Source organism: Thunnus albacares, chromosome 2 (genome assembly GCF_914725855.1).
Source record: "Thunnus albacares chromosome 2, fThuAlb1.1, whole genome shotgun sequence".
Classification (NCBI taxonomy): Eukaryota; Metazoa; Chordata; class Actinopteri; order Scombriformes; family Scombridae; genus Thunnus; species Thunnus albacares.
Genome location: NC_058107.1, coordinates 22,119,376 through 22,147,034, shown reverse-complemented (window position 1 = coordinate 22,147,034; position 27,659 = coordinate 22,119,376). Strand labels below are relative to the sequence as shown.

The 27,659-nt window shown below is 39.1% G+C and overlaps 2 protein-coding genes across 18 annotated transcripts in view; both read left to right on the top strand.

Moving 5' to 3' along the window:
• Positions 1–7,731, top strand: part of pdlim5a (PDZ and LIM domain 5a) — a 64,400-nt gene extending 56,669 nt beyond the window's left edge. For all 12 annotated transcript variants that reach the window (XM_044373217.1, XM_044373210.1, XM_044373198.1 and 9 more), the window contains 5 exons: positions 845–1,046; positions 3,018–3,198; positions 5,111–5,231; positions 5,326–5,441; positions 6,004–7,731. In XM_044373217.1, the coding sequence (XP_044229152.1) occupies positions 845–1,046; positions 3,018–3,198; positions 5,111–5,231; positions 5,326–5,441; positions 6,004–6,093 (710 nt within the window). In that variant the 3' untranslated portion in view covers positions 6,094–7,731. The remainder of the gene's footprint in view (positions 1–844; positions 1,047–3,017; positions 3,199–5,110; positions 5,232–5,325; positions 5,442–6,003) is intronic.
• Positions 7,732–9,431: 1,700 nt separating this feature from the next.
• Positions 9,432–27,659, top strand: part of bmpr1ba (bone morphogenetic protein receptor, type IBa) — a 72,209-nt gene continuing 53,981 nt past the window's right edge. For 3 of the 6 annotated variants that reach the window (XM_044373133.1, XM_044373119.1, XM_044373128.1), the window contains exon 1: positions 9,432–9,581. The gene's annotated coding sequence lies outside the window, so the exon portion shown is untranslated. Of the gene's footprint in view, positions 9,605–27,659 lie in introns of all 6 variants that reach the window. The other 3 variants (XM_044373098.1, XM_044373103.1, XM_044373111.1) reach the window with 2 other exon arrangements.

Here is a 27,659-nt window from a genome sequence, read left to right as displayed (position 1 = left end):
AACACAACCTTATGAGGTGCATGTTGCTGTAATCAATGGCAGCTTCCCTAACAGGTTGATAAGTCAAACCATGTAAAATTGTTTGACCCTAAGATGACTTTTAATTACAACTAACACATTAGTGACACTTTTTTTTTTCTTTGCAAGGAATCCTGGTTTAAGCAGTCTTATAGGTTTGTATCTATGGCATCTGCAAGCTGCCTCCATCTGTCGAACCCAAGCTTCAATTTAAGCCATCTTTTTATATGATGAGGGTTTAAATTAATGCCCTGATAGCTAACATCAAATGTAAAAACAGCTCACCCCCTGCCCAAAGACAGATACTTAACAACATGACATGTAATTGTAAAGCCAAGCTCCAAAGGTGGCTGTTGTCTCACCATGCACATACATACAAAAACACTTCTCCATCCACCACGTGGAGATCAAAGGCTAAGCTACATGTTTAGCCAGGTGTCTGGGTTTTAGCTGTGGGAATGTCTTGGTGGTCTATGTGTGTGTGTATGTGGTTGTGTGCGTTTGGTCATGTGTATGCATGCACATATGCCATAGGAATGTGTCGAAAGTGGAGTGAAAGATTCTGTGCGTTGCTGAAGATTGATGTGGTGAATCCAAGGTTGTGACAACAGTAGTCAGCCAGCTGCATGCACCGCCATGACACCTGCTGGGTGTATAGACAAAGAGGGTAGAGGTCAAATACACACCTGGGAAGAAAACACAGACACACACACATACACATGCATCCTTTGTGATGTTGCAAGTCCTCACTTTTTTGAGTTTCTATCTATTACTCTTTCCTTTTGCATTTCTGTTGCCTAACCAATTTGGCCTTCACCTCCCACAGGGCTCCGTCCACGGACTGGTTTAATCACACCGTCGTTTGGTATGAAGGGTAATGGAAGTGCTAGTGTTCCAAGGGGTCCTGTCCCAGCCCGACCTGCGCCTCAGCCCCACCCTAAAGATGAGGACTCTCTGGTCCAAATGGCAGAACACATCCCTGCTGGGACTCGCACGCCCATGTGTGCCCACTGCAACATGGTCATTAGGTGAGGGAAAACTGGTCTGCTGAATATTTAATTGAACACAGTCAATAAATTAATATAATGAAATATGGTTAATAAGGTAATTTATCATCATAAAAATGACTTAAGAATCTCTGTACATACTAATTTGGAGTCTGTTTGATATTTTAATTTTACCGGTTTTAACTTGACAACACAATTAGAATTCTATATAGTGATCATTGTGGTCACGTCGCTCTTGACAGCAGAATGGGGATATTATGAATAAACTATCCATGGGCTATATCACAAGGAAAGAGAAAGCATGTCATGGCCAAGTTCCTCATCATATCTTGCTCATACTCTGCTTGTACTAGGATAATAAAAAAAAAAAATCTCTTCAGGTTGGCAGCGCACTTGTACTCAAGCAAACAGACAATGGGAAATGGAAAATACGTCTACTCCTCAATTATTCAGTGTCCCAATTACGCTCTTAAAATAATTAACTTGAAACCATCTCGAGTAAGTAATCTGTGTATGAAACTGTAGAACTACAAAGATTTGACTGTAATGTAGATAAGGGTAAGGGGAATTAAGTTGCTCTTGCAGTAGATCTTATTGTAGAGAGATGTTGCATATATACATAGACACACTGTTGCACACGTGTTTGTGATACCAACCCTTGTTTTTCCAGTTGGGTCAGTTATTCAGTCACCCATTTAAAGTTAGGATAAAGTTAGGATTGACAATAGAGAATCTGATCTGTAAGTGGATGTTAGTGGTATAAGATGTGGAGTTTGATTTGGCGTACAAAACATAAACGACAGGGCCGTTTTTGATTTTCTGTTAACACGTTTTGTGATGATTTCCTCCAGATTGTCTAAACAGGTTACATGAATTTAATTTTCCATCTACAAAAAGTCTTAAAGGTCCTTTTATAATTGTCCTATAAAAGGTAAAATGATTTTTTTTTCTGAAATCCAGTCATCATTATGGAATCTCTCCTTATCCTCCCCGCTGTCTACCCATCTTCTTGCCAAGTAGCTGATTGCCCTTTAACAAGTGTTATCTCCCAACTTGTGTCACCTTACATTACATATCACTAAGGATAGGGTTGCTCACATGCTAATGGCTGCCAGAGCTTATGCCACTATCAGAGTAGGCTCAGATAAGCACTGCCATTGTGTCAAGTAAATTGGTCTCTGTAGTTTTCCCACTTTACCTAATCATCAGGGTGGACAGGGTTGAAGTGCTGTATGAGTGGAAGCAGAGGATGATGGTTACAGAGGACCTTTGGATTTCTAAATGTAAATTATTAATTGATTAGTTGATTGACAAAGTTGACAAAAACATTGTAAATATAAAACCTTTGGAGTGTTCATCTTGGACTGTTCAGTGCACAAAACCACCAATTTGATTGTGTGACCATAGGGCTCTGGGTAATGGCCATTTTTCACTATTTTCAGACATAGTATAGAATAAGTAATTAATTGATGAATAACCAATATTAATCAATACTGAAAATAATCAACTTGATAACTCTTAAATCACAAAATCAATATCATCTACCTTCAACAGTGCCCTACTGTTTACCTCTAAATAGGTAAATCCTAATAATTACAAATTACTGTATTCAGTATTCTGTAGAAGAAGAAATGAGCAGCAGGAAAGAACTTGTATGTGATGTTACCAAGAGAACTTTTAGCAGTCACACAGAAATAAGTCAGCCACATTGTCATTTATTCTTTATTCCTTTATTGTAAGCCTATCTGCCCCCTAGTGGCTGTTTAAAGGCCTGACAATGACATTAGAGGGCTTTCACTTTATGAACTTCCCTCATCTCTGCTCTGGTGAGCTGTGTGGTACTTTGCATTTATGACTGGGTACCCTTCTGTAATCAATCTCATGATAACACAAGTAAATAAAATAGTTTGCCTCTGTCTCTTGTATATGTGTTCATTTATGTCAATACAGTCATTCTCATATTGTCTTTGCCTGTCTTTTTTTTTCTTTTAGGGGGCCATTTTTGGTAGCAATGGGGAAATCATGGCATAAGGAGGAATTTAACTGTTTCCACTGCCGTACGTCCCTGGCAGATATAGGCTTTGTTGAGGAACAGGGATCTGTCTACTGTGAACACTGCTATGAAGATTTCTTCGCTCCATCGTGCAGCCGCTGCCAAACCAAGATACTGGGGGTGAGTTAGTGTGTAAGGTGAGAAATGGAGCAATAGGGTGTGTGTGTGTGTGTTTGTGTGTGCTGGTGTTAAGGTGTGATCAACTTGATGTCAGGACATTATTGGGTTGGGTTTTTTTTTTCAGCAGAATGTCTGATGGGATTCTGAGATTCATTAACTTAGTGAGGGTAGTTTTATTGCATTCTGTACCTGAAAAGATTATGAACAAAAACAATAAACTTGAATTATGGATGCAGAGAACGGTAATGGTAATGAAAGTTCTGCTAGTCTTGTCTTGTTATATTTAAGCATATGAAGATTTTAAGGTAGTTACAGTCACTTACTGTAAAGCTGAACTTTGTGTGCCTGTTGGTTTTTGTTTGAAGACCAAAAGTGATAGTACTCCTCTGTGGTATTCAGTGCAAACCTGTCACACATATCAATTTCTGACTTTTCTCTACTTTATGGAGTTTCTGTCTGTTAGTCAAAGCTTGTTGCCGACTCTTCTTTTTCCTGTTTTTGCCTTCCCTTTTGCCTAACTATAACCATGCTTTGGAAAGACTAAACAATTTGCAAAATTACAGTACATCTTGGTCTCTACAAAGATGAGAGACTGTCTAACAGCAACTAGACGGACCATTTAGTCAGTGTAATTTATAGTCACTTTTCCACTCTGAAATGGGAAAATGGAAGCATAAAATTGCTTAAAAGCCAACACCAGATAAACATGATGATATGGACCTCCCAAATGTAAGATACTTGACTTTTAATAAAACTACAGTTTTAAACATTAAAACTAAGTGGTTTTTTATTATTGTAATTAAAACATCCCACTTCTTACTGGGTTACAATGGCAGTTGACACAACATTTGAACTCGACTCATGTATGTGCATTGTTGCCCAGTAGCTGGCTGCCCTGACCCGATAATTACCTCCTAACCTGTGTCACTTGTAGTATTATGGATAAGAGTGCTTGTAGGCACTAATGGCTGCCAAGCCTGGATAAATATCAGAGTGAGCTCAGATTATCATGGCCACTCCATTTTTTCATACTGCTTTATAATCTGTATTGTTTGTAAGGAGCTATTGTTATCAAATTGAGACAAATAACAAACTGGCATAAAATGTATGTGTAGCCATCATCAAGTTGCTGCCACTGTAGTTCTAACCTCAAAGATGCAGGCAAGTGTAGGTGACTGAGGCAGGAAAGCTGCAGGTTTAGGGAATTTCTATAGTGACCACCACTGAAACTAAGGAATGCAGTATATGTTGGGTGTTAGGAGAATTCGGCTTAGTGGCCTAGAGGCTGCAGGTGTAGCTTGAACCTAGAGTGTTAGGAAGCTGAGATCTGTGATCTTATAACAGCTCTGACATTCATCCCTCACGTGTTCTAACCTCTTTAGGCTCAATCCCTTTCAACCCTCTATTTCTCACACATCTTCAACCAGCTTACTGCTTCTTATTAACCTGTTTTCTCACTCCCTCTCTCCTAATCCTTCATTTTACTCCGGCCCACCAACTTTCCATTGATTCCCTGCCCTGTCTTGTTCTCACAGTTTAAGGGTGGGAAAGCAGTATGTCTATTTTAAGCTGGGTCATGCGGTCCCAGAAGAACAAATATAACATTTAAGTGTGACATGAGAAAATAGCACACTGTATGAAAGACTGCATTCCTGACACATGTAACACTTGATTATTCTGATCAAATAGGGATTGATAATTAGAAATTGATGACTTTTGTTGAGCAATGTTACAAAAAACGACCCAGTAAGCAAGGTAACATAATCCCTCCAAAAGTCACTGTATCCTTTCCACTTTCTGGAGGAGTGGATCTAATTTTCCAGTTACTGTCACTGGCACACACACAGATACCAATGCTCCTGACAAAGTGTATGGTGCTCTATCTAACCACTTTGTTTGCATTTGCACCTAGGAGGTGATAAACGCCCTCAAACAGACGTGGCATGTCTACTGCTTTCTGTGCGCTTCCTGTCAGCAGCCGATCAGAAACAACACCTTCCACCTGGAGGATGGAGAACCATACTGTGAACAAGGTGCTTTATTATCTCTGTGTAGACTACTAAAATTGAATCGGGTCTGGCCATCATGGTCGGTTTATTTGATGTATGCAATCTTTTTCTCTGAAAGACTTCTACAATTTGTTTGGGACTGGCTGCCATGGTTGTGAGTTCCCCATCGAGGCTGGAGACAAGTTCCTGGAGGCCCTCGGTTACACCTGGCATGACACCTGCTTTGTCTGTGCTGTAAGTGAAGGCCATAGATACAGACATACAATCCACTCCATCACAGGGCACTTGCTCGTAATCCCATTCCCACCAATTAACAATTGAGTGAGAGGGATTTCAAACAGAAGGACACCCTTTACAATTCACTTTATCTGATTAAGAACTATTTTAGCTATTTTTCAACTTTCCTGTCCAGTTGGCAAAAACAACACTTTAATGTTATCTTTAGTGAATGATACTTGTGTCTTTAATCATTTCTGGATTTGGTGGCTGTTATATTCCAAATATTATCATCCAGTAAGGTTACACAAAGCAAGTAGTGTCTTTTTTAAATCTTGTATTAATTACTACAGTGTTCAGCTTATATCAATCCCTTTGTACAAATCAGCCAGTTGTTTTTCTTTCTCTTTTAATAATGATGTGTGAGTAATGGAAAAACATAATGGGGAGCAGATGAGTGGTCTCTCACAATTATTTTTTTCAGACAAAATGAATTATCCCAATAAAGTTTTACAACTTCACCTCTGTAACCTTTCTCTCTGTTTGTGTTCATGTTTGTGTGTCTTTTGGCTTTTTTTAGGTGTGCTGCACCACTCTGGAAGGCCAGACGTTCTTCTCAAAGAAAGACAAACCTCTTTGCAAGAAACATGCTAACACACTGAAAATATAATTGTTGGACTCTTTATTTTCTCTTTTGCTGTAGTGGGGAGGCCTCTCAATAATAGTTAGTTCATGCAACAATAAAACTCAAGCAATACTTGTACCAGCATGGTGGTGGCTCCTGCAGGTGAAAAAGTGAACTTTGTCTTGTCCCAATTCCATTGTAACATTGTTTAAGAATACATTACCTAATGTTGTGATTCTTACTCGAAGCAGCAACATTTATTGCAGTTAAGCCTTGTTTTCAGTTTTTACCAATTTGTACCAAAAAATGCTCAAATTTTCTTAAAGGATGACAATTTTCACCAAAGTTTTATGCACTCATGCATCCAAAAGTTAAACAGTCTTACTAAAACAACGGTGTACTACCAGACGGAGGTGGATGTACACTTGCAGATAAACAGAATTTTGTGATGCCAGTCTTTTTTTCTTAATTTCAGAGTTTCTCAGAGGCATGACAGTGGTGACATCATGAGATTTTCTGTTTTAAGTTAGTGTACAAAGTGGCTGGGGTAACCTGCAAAATTACACATCTCTCATTTCTATTTTGCAATTAGACAGTAACACAAATGTGTGAAAATATATATTCATACTCAGAAGTTAATGGAATATTTACTTATAAGGTTTCTAAATTTAAGATTTTCTTTCTCATTTTGGCCAACACGGATCTGGCCTTTTCCTTTGCTGTCCATATTAGGTAAAACTGTATGATGTCAGCCATTAAAACATCACAGTCTGCATCAAAACATTTCCAGAATAGATCTGCTGTGCTTTTACTAGTTCTTTTAATGCAGGTGGGGCTGTGTGTGTGTGGTGATGGTGAAAGCTGATTCTTTTGATCAGTGCTTTGAATTATTTTGAACTTTGTATTTTATAAATGAATTCTATGTATTTTATTTTCTATTTGTTGTGTGAAACTGCCTGGTTACAGTGACAAGGTCACATTTAATATGGATTTGGAGGCAGTGAGGCACTTAAGAAAGAGAGACAGAGAAAGAGAAGTGGTCTTGATTTTATGGAGGACAGAATTAGCCCTGAATATAAATGAAATAAATAAATATGCATACAAAATAAATGAACGTATACAAACATAACAAATATAAATCCAATATTTGTATATTTATGTATTTCTCTTTACTATGATAAAAAGACTGTTTCATTCAAACCATTTGCATCTCCTTAGTGAAACAAGCTGGTAATAGGGCATGAGACTAGCATATCTAGACAAATGCATAGCATCAGCAGAAATGTGTTTTCTATAATGAGTGCCATATAGTTTAATGAATCATATTTTTATTTATTTTACCTAATGTTATTATATATATTTATTTTGTATTTTTAATAGTTGCATTAATTTCTGGTTGATTCAATCCTCCACATACTCCATTAAAGGGAGTAGCTCTTTCTGCCTTTAAATAGCAAATATGGATACTCATCCTTCTGTAGTAAACTCTGTATATTTTATCTTGTTTAGGGAAAAGAAATGTCTTATCTGACATTATGTATGCTGTCTGGGCACCTGGGTTTGTGATATTCAGGGATTGGATGGGGCGTAATTTCTTATGTGTTTCAAGTGTCTCACTTAACTGTCCACAAACTGTCCCATTCTGTTGATTTGGCAGTATTTACTTTTCATTCTGGCTTAATTCTCACTTAAAAAACTAGGAACTATTAAAGTTGATCTGAGTTGTTAAATAAAGGATATACTATACTTTTAAACACCCAATACAAATATCATGTGTTATGTTTGTTTTCTTTTCTGTCAGTGTAATACTATCTCTCCATGCCAAACTTCCAGTATTATTGCTTGATAAACCACATGATAGTACAGAAGAGTCTGACATAAGCAGTGTGAAATCCAGATGTCAATGCATGTCTCTTCGACTGTATGCTGAGGAAAGTCAAAGGAGGAGGAGATAGAGAAGTGAAGTGGATAAGAAAAGAGAGAGTGTGAACATGGTATAACGAGGACATGGGTGACAACATGTTAGTATCTATTAAAACCATAAAGTGCCTATTTGGGTCAAATCCACTCTAGAGGAAATTAGTCTTTGGAAACAATTTCTCTTTTCATCAGTGAGACAACACCACTCAGCCTTTCCACATCCTTCAGACAACAGTGGTTGTCTTCATTAACCCAAGCTGTTTTACACACATGCACAAACAGACTAGTGTGAATGCAGTAAAGAACTGTACAGTAGAGAAAGAAAATGTGACTAGTGCGTATGAGGGGTAGTTATATGGAGCAGAAGTGTACTTTCCCATCAAATTAGAGTGGAAAGTCAGGAAACGTTCTAGCAATTTCAAAGACTAAAAACTGAAAATAACCACACATCTGGTGAGACATTTCAAGTAGCAGCTATTTTCAAAATAACTTTTCCTGGAAGAAACATCCACATAAAAAATTGTGAGGGGGGATTAGTTTGCTCTGCTGGAATATTTAATAAAGGATCACTTTTTATCATGATGTAATCAAAGAAAACAAACTGTAATCAGTGTTCAAATTACAGTGTGGCTTTCGGGCTGATGGACAGACGGTGGGATAATCAGCTTTGATGCACAGCAATGATGACTGTCAGCCTGCTGAACTCAAGTGATCTCTGGCATGTTGTGCTCACACATGCAGGAGAAGGCCGTTCTTGTCAAATAACTTCTTTGTGGACTGGTAGCCAATACTGCACCGACCAGTACTGGTTGCTCAGACTGATCTATCCAACATCAAATCCACACAAGAAGGCACACAAAACAATACAATATGAAAACAGCCCACAGCCAATACATACAAAACTGCATGTGTAATATTTTATGCACTAAAAACAGCTGCACTGATCAGGACAGAGATGCTGGACATCAGATTTTAACTGATTTATTTATGTGTTACATCATTCACTTCAGTATTAGAGATGCTATAAAGTAATGGTTGATTATTTATCTGTTTTTCGAGACTTGAGCTTGTGTTGCCTTCTGGAAAACACTGACTATAACCCTTCATTTAATTTTACCAAGCATAGAATGTGTCTGCTTTCTGTCCATAGTTTGTTTTTGTCTTTTTGTCATTGACTTCCAGTTAGTAAAGAGGCAGTAATGCTATTTACTTTTTCATTATTTATTAGACACCAAGTAGAAGAGTGCGTTGTGGAATCCTTTCACACTAAAACTCACCGCTAATGCACTCCTTCTCTGTGGCATTAATCACCCCTCATACAGCTGAGTGACTTTAAGAGGAGCAGAGTGGTTTGCATGTGTGAGTTCTGTGTGTGCGTGCGTGCGTGTGTGCGTGTGTGTGTATGTGTAAAGTGTGTGTGTGTGTAAAGTGTGAGGAGAGGGAAAGCGGCAAAGAGAGAGAGTGAGAAAGAGAGCGAGAGAGAGAGAGAGAGAGAGAGAGAGAGAAAAGCCACTACTCCGGCGGTGAGAGCAGGCACTGAACTCGCATCTGTTCCAGGAGTACCGAGTTCTCAGCAACTTTTCCAGCTTCTCCCTCGAAATAAGAAAGTGAAGGTGAGCATTCACATCAGCTCGAGGTGGGTGACATTTACGCACAGTTTTGACGTCGTTTTTGGTGTGTCTTGTTGTTTAAGTCGCACCTCAGAAAGTTTGACAGACGTACGTCGCTCTTTTTGTTTGCTGATGGTGTTGACATGTCCGTTGCTTGCACGTGTGATTGACTCATTTTTAGACTGTTTGAGATGAAGCTTGCTGCGTTTATGCGAGTGTAACCGAAAAGTTTGAGTGATGTGAGAGAAGTGTCCTACAAGAAGAAGTCCTACAAGTGTTTATGGTTTGCTCACAGCTTTGTATTAGCGATGTTTACATTATTCTCTCCGCAGCGTTGTGTTTTCCTTGGACTTTTGCTTGATCTGTATAGTTTTCAAAGAGGAGACTGACCCATCTCAAACAGAAATAGGCATTCCTATTCAAGACAGAATAGGACAACTATCTGTCATAGTGAAATAAATTCATTAGTATAGTGCTTCTGAGACCACATTTGTCAGTTCTGTTCTTTTAAGCCGGGCCACTAACCAGGCTACTAATATATCCCCGAGTTTAAACACACTGTAACATGTTTTGGCTGTAAAAATGTTATGCAATAGTAAAAAGTTCCAAAGTTAGCAAGCACTCTAAATTTGACAATGGCAGTAAGGTTAGTCTTTGTTTTCATACTGTACGTAATGTTTAAGTTTTGGTGATTGTTGGTCATTTAGAATACCAGAGGGAAGCATATCTAATAATAATAATAATAATAATAATAATAATAATAATAATAATAATAATAATGATTATAACAATGCCAGCTGTAGTCAAAAAAGACACATCCACAAAACAACAGCAAAATCCACCATCAAAAGACTAAATTGATCAAAACACATCAGTCAAAAAGCTTTTAAAATGATGCATGAAAGTGATTTTACATTGGTGGGTAAATGTGGTTCATCTCACCTGTTTTTGTAGAGATCAGCACACACATGATGGGTCACAACCATTATAGTAACATTAACTTACACAACCATAGAAACACAGACATACCGCAAACTTTGACACTGCCTTGATTATGTTTTCCTTCCAAGCATCAAATAAAACTTTAGTTTGAAAGGTATCCATAAAATGTCTTTTTACAAATTGTTTCAATTGAAAATATCAATTCTGACTCCTCCAGTAAATCCTATGGGGGTTAGTTAGTTGTATGCAAACCCCCCTGTCCCTCACCACACACACACACACACACACAATGGGTGTACATTTTATAGTAGCAACTCCTACCTTTAATTTTGAGACTTGGTGAAATGAGCTTCTTCGAGGGCTCACAAAGCAGAGAAAAAAAATTGAATGAACCCCAACACAGCCTCCAGCACTGAATAACCTACAACCCAGTATTTCCCATACGCCCCACTTATACACACACATACACACAGGCATGCACATAGTATTCAACTCTTAGTCCAGTAACTAGGTCCAGGTGTTTGTCAGTGTGCGTTATGACAAGAGTATATCTGTATGTGTGTCTGTGTGTGCATATAAGCAAGCATGTGTGAATGTATATCCAGATGGCATAATATTGTAGCTCCAAATCTTACCTCACCTCATCTGAAGGGTCCGGGGGCAGTGACGCCGGGGGACCACGAAGGAAAACACTCAGCAAATATGAATGAGAGAAGCAGAGGTCCAGATGTGTGTGTGTGTGTGTGTGTGTGTGTGTGTGTGCACTGTTTTCCTTGTCTGTCAATCTCGTACAGTAAGTGTATGCAGTTGTTGAGGCTTCACTGGGAACAGCAATCTTACTTAGGTCAGGAACACATCATGCAAATCTGAGAAACAGCCACATTCTCAATTGGCTGTGTAATTGAGTTTCACATAGCAGCTGTAAACAGAACGCTTCCCTCATTTTCTTTTCTTTCTCAGTAGGCATTCATGAATGTGTGTGTGTGAGCGCGTGTGTGTGTGTGTGTGTGTGAGAGAGAGAGAGAGAAAGAGAGAGAGAGAGTGCAGTTGAGACATTTAATGGTTTCAGACACCTCGTGATGTGAGACGAGGTGTCTGATACTGACTGTTGGAAATTCAGATCACATTGCTTGGGCTTAATCTCCACACCAAGAATAGCAAATTTGCCAAAAACAAACTCAATTTCTGTCCGTCTAGACAAAAAGATGAGTGGAACACAAAGAGGGAAAGACTGACAGAATATAGTCAAAGGGTACCTTTACATGCACAAAGGCCTGATAGATGAATATTCAGTCTATATCCAATGTTATGTAAAAGTCTGATTAGCTTAATTGGAGTAAGGTCATGGTATATATGAGGGAAAAAAAATGGATAACACACACACATTTTTCCAAATTATTTGACTATATGGACACCTCCAGTGTTGTTTAACTATTAAAATGATCACAGAGGAAGCTGAACTGGATGCAATAACAGGGTTTAGGCTATTTAAAGAAATGGTTAAACAATGAGCAATGGTGGCATAATTTTTAAAAGTATCAAACTATATTGCATGCATATTTTCAGCACATTTCAGACCTTTTTGGTTTTTGTTCTCACTGAAAATCTGCAGATTTTCAAAAACTTTTTTTTTTCATCTGATACCATGATGTACGCTTGTCAGAACCCACTGCCTCTCATGCATCTCCACTCATCATAGGGGGAAGTTTTACTTAGAAAACTGTAAACGCCTTAAGCACCTGAATCCAATTACAGCCATTACATTTGTGCAGGTACCTAGAGAAAACTGATTTAAACAACAATTAGAAAGAGAGCAAGGCAGAGATTATAAAGAGGGCAAAAATAATTCAATAGTTCATGTGAACCTGAGAACAGTTTGCCAGAGTTGTGCTTCTCTAATTTCCAATTTCCTCAACTTAGATGGAGTTGATAACAATCAAAAAGAGATAAGAACCCCGGGCAAACATCTAACGCCCCAAACATCTAACTCTCTTTCTTAATTACAGTGTCAATGTGATTTATAGAAACGTTCCAACATTAATCTTTACCTGAATTCCAAAACACAGAATCATAGTATTAACTTCAAAAACCCTCAAAGCTCATGCTGAGATAATAAACAGCCTGTAGGTTTTGCCAACATGCTTCAGCTTTCTGGCTTTGAAATGCAGCAACAGCTTGGGATAAGGTATTGCTTACCTTGTATGTGGTACAAGTTTGAGGTTTACCCAAACTGCTAAAACTGCCCCCAACTCTTCACCTAACCAGGACCCTTTTGTAAAAAGTAAAACTGTGGCTTAAAATGTCCAAATGTAGATTTAGACCACTTTCTAACCTCTTTTAAAATGATAAATTCCAAAGACTCTGCCGCAAGACCTTGCCGGATGTCATCACATTGCTGAATGTGATGACAGTCTGAACACAGCCTTAGGTACACAGTTTAGTATTTAGGTATGTTCCCAGAAAACATTCTTTAAATTGGAACATTTAGTACAACCAAGAAATTCAAGTAGTCCAAATTGAGGCCCAAGAAAGAAAAAATGGGATCTAAAGGTAGAGGTGGACTGCTTAAGATACATATTGTACACAAATTCACTTCTGCATTCAGAAAGAGGTAGTAGAATTACACAAAAATGCATATTATAAATGCCATTTTTTTTTCTTGTAAGCCATGTTTCAAACAAGTGCAGGAAAAAGTAGTAGTTTTAGTAGTACATCTGATACTGTTTAGTGTTATGTACACACCTCCTTGTTTACTTAACTGGTTGCCAGATTTCTGCCAAGCCAAATTAGAAGAAACAGAGGAACAGGCCTTCATTGCTTCAGCTTGAAAACTTAGTTGACATTTTGCACAGTAGAATGGCACATCCAAAATCATTTACATTTGGCTGCTTTCACACCAAATCAGGCAATGCAGGAAAAATGCCAGTCCTTCCATTCTTTTGAATGGGGATAGTGCATTTAGGCTGCAGGAGTGGGGACCAGCAAAAAACCAGCCATGCGGGAAGAAGTTGAACCAGAATCAACTTTTGCCGAAATGCAACCCGATGTCACTCTACAGCGGCCAATCACGTAAGCCGGCGATCAGACCAAAAACACCCGCGGGGAAGAAGAACCTTGTTAATGTTTACCATGTAGCAGAACTGTACAACTCTGCCCTGAGGGATGTCGAAGATGTTACTAGGCTGAGGGGAGGACATTTCTCTTTGTTTTATAACCATAAAAGTAAAGTTAGGCTTTGCTGTCGACTTCCTGACTCATTTTTAAAAAAAAAAAAAAACAGAGAAAAAGAGAAAGGGAGTGTGAGTGAGCTGAGAGAAGAGCAAGCGACATCAACTGTGGTTGAGTGAGCTAGAGAGTGAATGAACAGAGAGAGTGACTTTACAGCAAGAACAAAGCCAGTGAATGAGAGAAATAGAATGTTATTTTCTGATTGTTTTATGGCAGTTACGTTCTAAAGCAAAAATAAACACAACTAAACCTCTGCACAACCCTGCGGGAAGGTACATAAAAAAACGGCAGTCCTTCCATTCATTTGAATGGAGGCAGTACACTGCATGGACCACGTAGGGTCAAAAACCCACAGCGGCCGTGAAGCAAGAAGTTGAACCAGACTCAACTTTTGCCAAAACACAACCTGATGTCATGCCGTGGTGGCCAATCACATACAGTACATGCAAGTGCACATTCTTGGTGGATTACTTTGTAACATTAAAGACAAATTCGGCTGTTTATCTCATGATATCGTGAAGAAAGATAAAACAGTTGCCACTGTGAAAACTTTCCAGAGTTGTTAAATCCTGTCTGTGGGTTTCACAAACCGCTGCGCAGTGTTTTGGCTTCTAATAAGTCCTGAAATGCATTAATCTGTAACTCTAACCCGACTTCCTGGATCATATTTCATTGTTTCACCGGTACCTCAAGCAACATGCCCCCACCATTGTAACCTCCTGCGTCGTAGAGCCGGATTGCCGGATTTAGTGTGAATGTAACCTTAATGAATTTAATATCAAGAACAGGGTGCTTTTGCATTCTGAATGTAACATGTGTAATAGCACACCTCAAATTTTGGACACTCAATGTTGATCATGACAAACAAACAGGAAAAGTAAGGCCCAGGGTGGAAGCAAACCAAAAAAACAATCAAGTTCCACCTCTAGATTTTCTTACAAAGCCAATTTTCAGCAACACTTGAGGTGGTCATCAGTATGGTAAGGACAGAGCTGTCTGTCTGCCAGACAGGCTTCCTGGTTCTCACATGTCACACAGCAGAAATGGATTTGTTCAGATTTATCAAGGGAGGTGAGTTATTATTTTCTCCACTCACATTTTCCCCTAAGGTGATACTATCTCTCACAATAATAGTTTTTATATACTTTTCTTCACAAAAGACTCAATCAGAAACCCAAAAAACGTCCAATAAATGCTTTACTTGAATGTCTTCACTGTGAGCTGTGTTCTGCTCTGAAGATTTTCCTGGCTTATTAATGAGAAATTAATTTCAGCATGCAAACTACAGTCGGGACAGTAAATTAAAACCAGTGATTGAGCAAGCAAGATTACGTGTGTGTGATCTTTGTCTTCACACACATGGATCCCATCGGGTCTTCCTCTGTTGTCCTCTAAAGCTGGGATGAGTTAAAAGTTTGACGCTCGACTTTTTAGATGGAAATTGTGATCTATTGCCTGTGCTGCTTTGATATGTTCAAACAAGTCTGCACTGACAGATGTACGCTCATTCACAGACCTCAACACTCAAGCACGAACTGCTTTAACTTTAACTATAGATCATACACATCTCAGATATACATACAGATCTCTTAGTATTTCAGGTAATGTCTTTTAGCTCAGAGGAAAAAATTAAAAGTTTAAAAACGACTATTTTTTATGAAAAAAACCTCACACACACATTTTCCTGTGTGTCCATGTGTTCCTGAAGTCTAAAATCATTGTATGAATGCAATGGATGAGGGTACTCCCAATATATTTCTTCTTTTAATAATGTTTTATACTAAAACATTATGACATTAAAATTTCTAATTTCTAAAATTGTCATTCTCAATGCATTTATGAATATACAGTGTGGTGGCCAAGTATCCAGTATCTTCTCAACACTGTATTGAAGTGCCACCAACCACCTAACTTACCTAACCTAACTTTCAGTTTAAAGAATTCCTTGATTTGTGGCCAAGTAGTTGACATGATGAATCAGGGCTCTTTTTTCAGGTAAAATATTTACCTCTGTACCTCTGCCATTGCTGTATACATTTGTTTTAAAACCCCTCTAGTTTACAAAAAAAAGACATGCTGGTGCAGGGCATGAGCTGCAGAAACAAGATATGATCTGACTGGAAATTTGCCTACTGGGTTGAATGCAGCTGTTGTAGATGAGTGATGAGGAAGAGATAGAGGCATAGTCACTGAGGTGAAGAAGTGGGACAGTGAGCGTGGTTGAACAGTTTACTGTGTGTATCCGTAGCCTATTAAGATGATAAAGTTGGTGTTTCTGTATCTGTTTGTATGACTGCATAGGTGAAGGAGGTGCAAGTGCTATGACGTGTCTGTGGTGAGCGACAAATTTGCATGAAATGTACCGTACTGTAGTGAGATAGAGTGAGTAGAAGTCAGAGGGGTGTGTTTACGTGTGGTTGCGTAAGCCTGCATGTATGTAATGCATATCTAGGGTGCATTGATGTTCACGTTTGTGCTTATCAGCCTTTTCAGAACCAGATCATCCAGCCACACAGTCTCATTATCCTAATCTTCAGCCTCATTACTCCCCTGCTCCCCCTCAGGGTGAACATTTAAACACACCAATGCTCCTGATCTCATGATGGAGTTATTCTGTCCCTGTGCTCTATAATTCACACAGAGCAAACTGTTCAGCCACTCCTTCCCCCGGTGTTCCCCTTTTTCCTTCCTTTGAACGATGTGACGAAGTAGTTGGCATCCGCACCTTTTGCGAAACAATACTTGAAACGTTCCAGCTCCTCTATTTATTGAAGACACAAAGAAAGATCATAGTAATCAGCAAATTACTGTGAGGCTCTGCGGAACTTTGTGGCTAAAGTAAAGCTGCTGGATACAATGCTGCAGCATAGGTTAATAGTATAAAACATGTTTAAATTATGATTTATTAGCTCAACTAATAGCCTACAGAATCAGTTTAGGCCTGTGTCCCACAGGGCGGATGTTAAAACATACTACCAGCCAGCTTCTGATCTCATGATTTGGCTATTTTCTCCCAGTGCTCTCTAATTCACACAGGTCGCACAGCTCAACCACTCCTTGGTTGCTTTTTCTCTGTTTCTTTTTTCTTATGTACGAGCAATGTGCTTAAATTGTTCACCTCTGTAATTTTCTCTCTTGCTAGCTTTTATTCACTTCTCCTACGCATTACAATGTACATTTTCTAATGACTAAAATCCAAATACACATGGTTAATGGTTCATACAAACATCCCTGAAGATGCTTTAACTTGCAGTTTTGCTTTGAACTGAAAAGCAGGATGTTCTTTATTCTGTAGACCACAATTGTCCTGTAGTCCTGTAGTTCTGTAGTCCTGTAGTTCACTCAAAGAAAAAAAAAGAAAACAAGAGAAGTGATGAGTGGGGCACTGAGGGGAAAAAAAAGATAACCATCTGGATCCACTTTGAGATAATTTCATCCCTCCTGCCCCCCAAACTCGAGACCCCCAATTTTCATGGTGCCTCCTTTTGAGGTGCCATTCCATCAGTGACGGGAGAAATATTTGCCTAAGAGAAAGTGTCATTGTTAAGTTTCAGGCCTTCAACTCTTGGTATAGACGTTCCCTCACTGCTCAGATTTTATCAGGGCCACCACTTGCAGAATTGGTGGTCTGGATATCCATTTTATTTGGAGTTTTAATAAAACTTAGGCTGAATCAGATATCAGTTTTCATTTTTAATATATGCAGAGGGAGAGAGACAGACTAAGAAAAAATAGGCTACTTCAAGATGTGGCCTTGCCAGTTATCATTTTCTAAGAATGCCTTTGAGGTTAAAGGTCAGACTGAGATGGAAAACTTTGACTTCCTGTTTTTAAAGACAGGCTTTGTGAAGCACATGAGCATTTCTGTGTTTTGCTGCACTTTTCAACATCGTGACAACAAAGTAGGCAAAATCTTACCAACTATACACACAGGAGCTTTTAATCTGACCCAGCTTTTGTATCCAGACACCCATTGTAAAGGTGTAAATTAGGTAAACAGACATACAGACAAGTTGATGACTCACAGGCAGTCGGTCAGACCAACTGAGGCAAACAGCCAGAAAGAATCTTATTAATCGGGCTAAACTGCATGTAAGAATTGTGAAGCAGATTACCTGTATTAATTGTTTTTTTATTGCCCCCGAGTGAACGGGTTGTAATGTAACTTAAAAAATGAGACTTTCCACGACTTTTTCGGTTGCCTGTATCAGCTCGTGGACTGATTTCTATGTGAAGGAATCGAGCCAATTTTCTGCGAAAATCCAACTGATGAACCAACCGGTGATGTTTTTGTGCATTCCCAAGTGCCTTGGCTCTCTCCCACTAACATCAACAACCAGCGCCCACCATAACAAAAATTGTGCTAACTCATCTGGCTAGAAAGACCCTGCAGATATTAGCTTTCCAACTCTGTTATCCACCAGGTTGGCTGGTGGCGAGCCGCCTAACCATGATAGCTATCACTGTTTCTGACAGTACCTTTGTTTTTTGGGGGGGATGAGATGGCTCGCTGCCTCAGTTGGGGGTTTGCGGGTCAGGTTCAGGTGGTTGATTAACGTTTATTATTGCGGACTGGGCGGTGCGAATTGGCTCTCATAACGGGCTGGGTGGGTGTGGGTATTAAACAACCCTGACTCCATTGACTGAGAATGAGAGAAGCTTTGCTGAAACACAGCGCAAAACAAAACGTTAGAGATCTTTTATGTTACTATAAGAAGTGCAAGCAAGGAAAAAGACATTACCTGCAACAGTTTTGCGCCGCTGCTCGCTCATGCTGACGGAGTGCGAGTACACGCAGGAGCACGAGCACGGGCAACAGGATGCTGACTGCAGCTCACTTAACAGCCATTGGTGTCACTAATGAGAAGGAATTTCTGATTCTTACATATAGAACCTTTTAAGTGGAGGAAGAAAATGCAACTATATAGTTCAAGGTATTATCTGCACCATTCTGTGGTATGTAGCTCTCTGTTTCAACTTCTTTGTCTTTCTCCCTCTCTTTCACCTACGTAGTCTTTCTGGCTCTTGTCCTATAGTTCTCTGCACACACGCATCGAGGTCTGGAATGATAAATAGCTTTCTTTGATTTGTGCAGATGTGTCTTTGGCAAAGGTTGGGGTATAATGTGTATAATCAAACTCAGAAGCCACTAGTTGTTATTATTCTCTTTCTCTCTGTCTCTTTTCCTTGTCTGTGTCTTTCTAAAAGCCCTCCACTGACCTACACAGATAAGTAGCAAATGTGCTGCTGCAGATGCCCTGTCTTGTGTCACATCATTGATACCCTCCTTAAATTGCATCCACATTGCCTGCGCAGGCACCACCTTCCCATGAGACATAAATTTCATGATGCGCTCGTCAATGTGTTCTCAAAAGTCATTATTCCAGGGTAATTAAATCTGATTGATACCAAATCTAATTTTGTCCCTTAGATATTGAATCTGATGCATATGAAATCAAATCTTGAGGGGGCCTGTTTCTTCACTTACATGTCCGGTGGATTTATACATATCCATCTCACAAGGCAATTACAATGTGAAGTAGGCCTGTGGGAGTCTTTGTGCAGCATACTGTGCAACAGTGTATTGCTTATTGAATCATCTTATTGATAGGTGCAGCCAGCGGGGAATATGCTGATCACGGACATCTGTTGGTGACTTGAACATGAGCAGGATATTTATTATGAAGTCAACTGTATAGTTTCTTTAATCAGTGACCAGTCACAGGAGGTAGATGGCAGAAATGTGATGAAGAGGTTTGTAAAAGTTGTAGATCACATTATGCCAGATAGGAGGAGGGCTGTTGTTTGCAGATTTAATTAGGTGATATAAAGTCACAGCACTGACCAGATGCCCAACACTGAATCAGCTCTGCCAGATCAGGGAGACAGCGAGATCCAAAATGAGGACGAAATCGAGAGTAACAGAGTCCAAGAGAGAGCAGATGTCCCTAACAGGCCCCTGTAGGTTCCCAGCCAATCACCATCAAGCTGATGACCTCATACAGGAAGCAGTGTCACTCATCAAGTGATCAAGAATTACATCCTTGTGAATATATTTATTTATATTTATTATTCAGCTCTATTTATATCATATAGCTCACATTAGAAAATTGTTCATCTCTCTTGAGACATTCTTGGTGCTCACATACACACATATGCACATATAGAGTATTTTCCTGCTCACAAACCACTTATACATAATATATACTACCAGCATCCGTAATTCGTAACCAGACAGGTGTGTGTGTCTGTGTGTGTGTGTGTGTGTGCATACACACAAATTTGCACCACATGCTCACCAGTTTTATATCCAATGTGATATGCTGGGAGCAGTGTTTTTACAAGCCAAAACCCCTGAACCATGTCCACTCAGCTTCCTGTAGGAAAAAAAAAAGAAAAATCCCAACACCCACCCTGCACCCCTACCTTGCAGCAAGATGTTATAATTTAAGGAATATCGCTAATAATTCTTGTGGCTTTTCTACTATAAGCATACATTGGAGTGACACTGGAAAAGGTAGAATGACTGATGGTTAAAAGCCAAAGTCAGACTTAAAATGTTATTTAAAGTGCCATGTGGTATGGGCTTTTGCCAGATGAGCCACCAAGAAAAACCTTCTCTATGGCAGCTGTGTGGATAAGACAGATCAGCATTCATACTTCTGTAATTGCGTAAAATAAAGTGCTCTTCACAAACTGTATTTAATGTGTTACATATTGTTTTCTAGGCATTGCAAAACAAATTAGTCACTTATAAAATTCCAATCTGATACGCTAATAGACAAAATAGACTAGACTTTTTTTTTTTTTTTTTTAACCCTAGGAATTGGTAAACAAAGTACAACATTAGAAAAAGGAAAAACTGCAACTATCCAGCTTCTCTGTGTAAATGGATGACAGAAGTATCTATTGAAGCTACTATTTGAATCACTGTACAGCTGCCAGACAGCTTAGTTATATCAGCAGCAGACAGAGAAGCAGACAGAGATCAGGAGGCTGACAGACATCAGCAAGTTTTCTTTTTCTCAATTCAGTGTGCAGGATTCTGTGGGTCTGCCTTCTTTAAGATACCATTAAGCCAAAATTGAAATGACAAGAGTTGTCATGAACATTGTAAAACATACCACAGTTAGCTTGAAAGCTTACTGGCCGACAAGGGCAAATACTATAATATCTTTTGTTCTCTAAACCTTTTTTCCATAGGTCCTCTGTTCCTGCATTACCAGTTACAGCAGACACAGTGAACGGGGATTAATAGTAATGACAGCAGTGCAATGTGTTTTCCTCTGCATGTGTCTGCGTGTGTGTGCTTGTGTGTGCAAATTCTCCTCAGAGGCATCTGGTGCAGGTTTCAGGCACATGTTGCGGGATTAAGGAATTAGCCATAACAAATAACCTCATACACACACACCCTTGCCTGCATTCATGCAAGTCACCACATTGCAAACCCGAGAATTACAACCCCAGACCACTGCACACATCCACACATGTGCTTATATCTTGTAAGCTTCATGTTCTCCTCTCATCTCTTCAACTCTATTCTATTCTTTTGAATCTCGGTGACAGTTAAGTCAAAGAAAAGGTTTCTTAGTAACAATGAAAGTTGACTCAATGTTAGGGTTACATTAGTAAAAGATAAGGTAATAGCACAGGGAAAGCCAAGTTGTCAGAGACTCCCTTTCCCTGAAAAGGAAACACAATAAAGAACACTGAGCTTTCCAGTGTTGCCCCTGGGTTCAGGTTCTAGCTAATCAACGGTGCACACAGCCGTGACTGTTCTGTTCCAGGGGACTGGAGATGGAAGGAGGGGGTAGACAGGATGAGGGTCTTGCCTGAAATGGGGGCATAAGGGTGGAGGGAGGGAGGGAGAGAGTGCGTGCGGTTGCGTGATTGAGGTGTGCGTGTGTGTGTTCATGTGTCATGTCTTTTGGCCTGTGCAAAGTCACATGGGACCTGTGCTTGTGTGTGTGTGTGTGTGTGTGTGTGTGTGTGTGTCAGTTAATTCTACATGTAGATGAACAAATTATGTCAGTGGTACCAAGTCACTTAATAGTGGAGAGTTAAGTGAGTTGTGTTTCTGAGGCTGTGCTTTAATCACTATCAGATGTCTGGGTGGAGGAGAGGGACATAGTGAAAGAGAAAGAGACCCTGTGTATGGGTGTGCGTGTGTAAATTTGAAAGAAGAGAAAAAAAGAAGACAGAAAAAGATGGAGAAAAAAGACAGAAAGACAAAGAAAGAAAGAAAAAAATCATATGGCTGCTTTATGTGCATGACAAGGAATGCTAGTTATGCTTAAGATATATTGTAAGTGCTCATATTACATGCCAAAAAATTCTATGTACTCATCTGCAGCACTTTAACCTCACTAGATTTTATTCATGCATTAGTGTCAGTAAACTACAGCATAACTATGGACTTTAGCATTTCTACACTGAAAAAAATGGATTTTGCTCCAGCTAGTGCGTTTCAGGTATAACATGTTGTGATTGCAGTGTCAGTACCCAAACAAGCGTGTGAAACTGATGTACAAAAACGGAACATTTTTGAGTCCAGTTGTCCAATCCATTTTCTCCTTAACATCCTTCCAAGTTTAATTTGACACATGTCGTCTGCTGTGTATCCTGACAAGAAAATGAAGAACATCTGATCATTTTGCAATCGCTAGTACAGTACATAACTTCACTGCTGATTGGCGTCTCTAGCCCGAATCTAAAAACTTGTGGGTGGGTGGCATGTTTAGTTTTGCTGCATATAAAGGTGTGTTGCAGCAATTGAGTGTGCAGGCTCTACTCGTATTCAGCGAGGCCATGTCCTAATCATTGTCAGATGGTGGACAGAGTCCTTGCGTCTGGAGCCATTTATGAGGCCTGCAGCCGCCTGGAGGGGGAAAGGGGGGAAAAAAAAAATCCACCCAACGAGGCTGTCCTTTGTTGTCTGAGAACGTGTGAGATGGAAAGTAGGGAGCATATGATGGAGAATTAGTGGTCAGCCAGTAGATTTATTTAACCAATGTTTTGTTGATGCCCAGCAAAGATAAAATGCATATTTTATTACCAAAATTAATATTATTAATATTAAAAAGAATATTATTGTTATTCAACTTCTGCACCAGCAGAACCCAACACTTGTGGGTTAAGTGTTCATATAAATGGTTAGTCATCTTTGCTGGTTGCTGTACAAAGGACAAACTTTTTGATTAATGGCATACATTATGATTAAAGCTAACAAGTCTAAATTATGGTATTAACTTGTGTACAGTATTTTATTTTATAAAGGGGTTCATTTAATTAATTTCCTTGTGCATACTGAATGAAAGTACCTTTTTAAAATATTTAATTAAAATTCACCATATATTGTTAGATTTCTGTCAAATGAATGATGTAATTTCTACATCATATGAAGTCCCCAGGTAATACCAGTCCCATGCAAATAGGGCTATGACTGGAAGCGCTGTAAACACCCCCTGATGACATAATAGAAAACTGTTTGCACTTATCATTTTGAAAGAGCAACGGCCAATGGGGAAACCCTAACAAGTGACCGGCCGACCAATGGCGTAACTTCATCACTCACTCACTCACTCACAGACAGCCGCATGTGTAGGGTTGGCCCCGCTGTTGCGGTCCAGCCAAAAATGACAAATAATAGTACAAGTCTATAGGTGTAAGGTACAAGGTGCCTTACCTGTTTCCAAGTATAAACATCTTGACTCGTGGATACCATTAGTCATGAGGCTTGGCGTAAATGAGTCTAAGAAAAGTCAGCTTAGTTTTGAGAAACATGGTTTGAACAAAGGCCTTTGGTGTAAAAAGGAGGATTACACAGTTGGTTTCCTTGATCACAAACTTCTGTTCATACTTGGCTCATGTAGTGGGAATGTTTTCCTTTGCCAATGAGCAATAACATGCTCTAAAAATGTTAACAATTTGGTGCCAGGAACTTGACTCAGCTACATATGTTGTTTGACATCTTGTCATTCCACAAACTGGCAAGAAGTTGCTTAGAAATGAGGTACAGTCTCATAAAATAGTAAAACAATCCATTTAACCAAACTTAATATTCTTTTTTTAAGATTTAATAAGTTCAGACTGGCACAGAGAAATGTGCAGGGCTCTGTTGGGTGAACTTAAACTCAACAGAGGTAGGTGAAGGATGTCAAATAAAATATAAATGGAATATTCAACATGCAGCTGGTAAAACAATGAATGCTTTAAAAGACTTACTAAAATAGCCTGTTCTAAAATACCCACACTGTGGAGGGTTTTTGAGACATTTCCAAGAAGTGTGAAGTGTTACATATGTTTGAGTGGGTATCTGCTTCTTACTATTATTTGCACTGTGCTGTTGTTTCTTTTCTATTTTTTCTCTTCTGTAAACCTTCCATCACAACTATACTATGTTGTAACTATATAGAGACAGTTGATTTAGCACATATTACTTGTATTACTTTTGACATGCATATCAATACTTGCATGTCATTCATTCTTGGTGAGGGAAACATGACCTCTAAGATAAATCAAACAGTATTATTTGATATAATGAATACGTATGGCTAAAAATGTAAGACAGACTTCTTTTAGGATGCCAATCACAGTGACTTGTTTACTGTAGCTCTTCTTCGCATCTGGGTTGGCAGAGATGCTACAGTGCCATGCAGATCTCAGTGGCTGATTCCAAACCTTTTCCTGACCCTTTGCAAATGTAGGTATGTAATTAAGTAATGAAAACTTGTTTGAGCTGTGCCATGGCCAAGCTTGCTGCTGCAGGAAATTAAGGATAATCTGGAGGCTGTGGGATGCTATGTTGCCACAAGGCTTTCTCAAGGTGAAGTGGCTCTCCTTCAAGATTGGTTTTCATCCCATATGAATTAGTTTTGTGTGTTTCTGCCCTTACTGTGCCCTTCTCATTACCCCTCTGTGTTGTTATGTCTACTTGTGTGTCTGCTGTCTGCTTTTTATTTGTCAATCTTTATATCTGTCTATCTATCTATGTATGTATCTATCTATCTCTCTGTCCTGTCTGTCTTTTAAGGAAATGATGTATGTTGTATTTTAACTATCTGGCCAAAAAAAATGTGATTTGTGGGCCTGTATCAGATTCCATGGCCTTACATATGTGGCATTTACAGTATGTAGGTTTGCTTTGGTATGTCCCCAACATATCTGATTAGTTTACTTCTAAATACATTTAGGCGAAAAACTATAGTTTTTAATTTATATGAACTTTCTTCATTTAAAAAAGCAGTTTTTACACAAAACAAGCTGCTATAGATTACAAGTAAAAAAAGAGTCTATGATGTAATTATGTAAGAAAAACATTGTTCTTTTCTTATTTGAGCATATTTGTATCATAAATTCTGTAGCTTTTCATTAATTTTATCATGCCGGACAAAACACACTTTCCCCTTAAAAGTTAATGTTCATGCCATGCAAGCTGCTGACTTAGGGTATTACAGTGTTATACTGTCAGCAACTCATGCAAACCAAGTAATGAGTGATGCCTTACTCTGATTATTGGCTCTAATCACATTATTGTGCAACATAGATACTGTTTGACTGCTAAGTGATATCTGGAAAGTGCAGCGAAAACATGACAGCAGACTATCAAGCATTTAGCATTTCTGTTTTTTTTCTCTGTCTGCCTTGTCTCTTCATTCTTTGGGATTTAGTCAGACTAGACCTCAGGTAGCGTAGGTCTCGCATATTAGATGTTATGAAGGAGCAGTGAGTCGGTCTACTATATGGAAGTAAGCAAGGGGCTCTGTGCCAGCAGCATGGCGCTCTGTATGTTTTGAAACCAAAGAAGCATTCTGTAAAATGTTTACAGCTGTCCATTACAAAAGTCAGAGTTTAATTTAAGTTTTAAAAACACTCTTGCACCCAAATTCGTAAAATGTTCACATACTTTGCATCCAACTACTGTTGTAATATTGGCTTTAAAATGTGCCCATATTCAGAGAGGACAACTTGAACTTCCTCGACTGAAGTTCAACAGTGAATGCAATTTACGGTTGGAAAACATTTCACTTTCTCATTGATTTGAGACACGAGAGCAGAATTCCCCAGATTTACTCAGGAGGAACATGTGATTTCACAGTGGCCCTGCTTCAATGTGGTGTTGTATCCTCGTGTGTTTGTTGTTGTTGTCATCTGGGTGTAACAAAAGAAGAGGAGAGATTAGGGTGACCATATTTTCAAACCCCCAAACCGAGACCCTTAAGTGTACCGCATGTTCATGCATGTGCACATGTATGAGCTTATGCACACACCATAGGTGTTTTCATCAGAATGGGGGACAGTTATTTCAGCACTTAGAACACGTACCAAGCGTACCTTTCAACGCTATGGACAGTGCCTCAGCAGACAAAAAATTATGTTTTGTTTCCCCAAATCCACCAAGGTATTTGTCAGTGTGCACAAGTGCAGGCTACCGGCTAAATGGCTGACTGTGACACATTCTCTGCTAGCTTTTTTAATTTAAACAAAACAAGGTACAAATCTCTTTGTGGCCTATAAATAACTTTATAGGCTATGAGATACATCTTCACTACGCTATGCCACAAGCTGGTCACGAGTTTACAAAGATTAAAATGTCAAAACATTGAATCACAATTGCACCTCGTTAAACCAAGAAAGAGCCTTTAAAGAAACTTACCTTTAAGAAGATTGCCAGGTATTTCATGCTTTGCAGTCTTTCTTCTTAGAGTTTCTTTTCGGGAGTTCTCAGCTCTCAGGGAAACCACCACCTATGTTTGGCCGTCTTAATATGATCTTTTATATCGACATTTCCACCGTGGGCAACTGAAAATGTACTCTTGCAGTTTGTGCAAAACACAGAATTTTTGTTGCTGGGTACTTTGCAAAGGAAGGAGTAAGCCTCCTGGAGCTCTTGACTCTCTCTTCAGCATGATAGCTAACCGTTAGCATTCTGACAGAACCTGTCAGAAAGTGCTCCAAGCTTCATAGGCTAGCAAAAGCCTTGACAACAACATATTGATTGATTGACACATGTACAGAGAAATCATTGTTGAATTCAGATGTGTGGTGCAATGTTTGTTTTTATATTGGGTTAGGTAATAATGAGTTGGACAATGTGAACATGATAACCATCTATATAAGAGCTGAAAACAAGTATTATTATAGCTATTATTTTAATTGTGGTGAAAACCGGGACAATTTAGTGTTTTACACATATTTGTCAGGACTCAGGACACCCAGCTTGAAACTGGGACAATCCTGGACAAACTGGGATGTCTGGTCACTGTAGGAGCAGTGTCAGATTAATTGACTAGTAGGATTGTTTAAGGTTTCAACTGTTTTGATCTTCCAGGAATATAAGTGCATCCATCGACCTGTTTTTTTGACACCAAATGTCTGATGTCACAGCTCATTTAACTTTAACAGGAGACTCATTTTAATTCCAAAAAGTGCACACTTACTGACCCCTTTTTTTGTGTGAATCAACCATTAAAAAGCTAGAACATCTAAAATCCTTTGAGAAACAAAACAAGAAAAATTAACTACCTGCTGTAATGTGTCGACTTTTCCATTCTAGGCCTCAATTAATGTGTTAAACTACGCAGGTAGACTTTGCACACGACACATTTCAACCTTGCAGCATCGAGGTGAAAAAAGGTTCCAGAGCGAACAGGCGGAAAAGATTTGGTAACCTGGCAGGTAAATAGATTTGTTCCTTGTTTTAAGTCTCCAGGTAGAAAAGGTACATACTAAGGGGTGTATCGAGCCAGTAATGAGTCATATCCTTCAAGCTGCTGCTCTCTATCTCAGACACCTCCTAAAATTTGCACTGAATCACACACATAAACATACAGATGCACACATAGCTTTCTCTCTCACACACATAGGCACAGGCACAGTTCTAACCTGTTCATGACTCCATACTGTACTTCA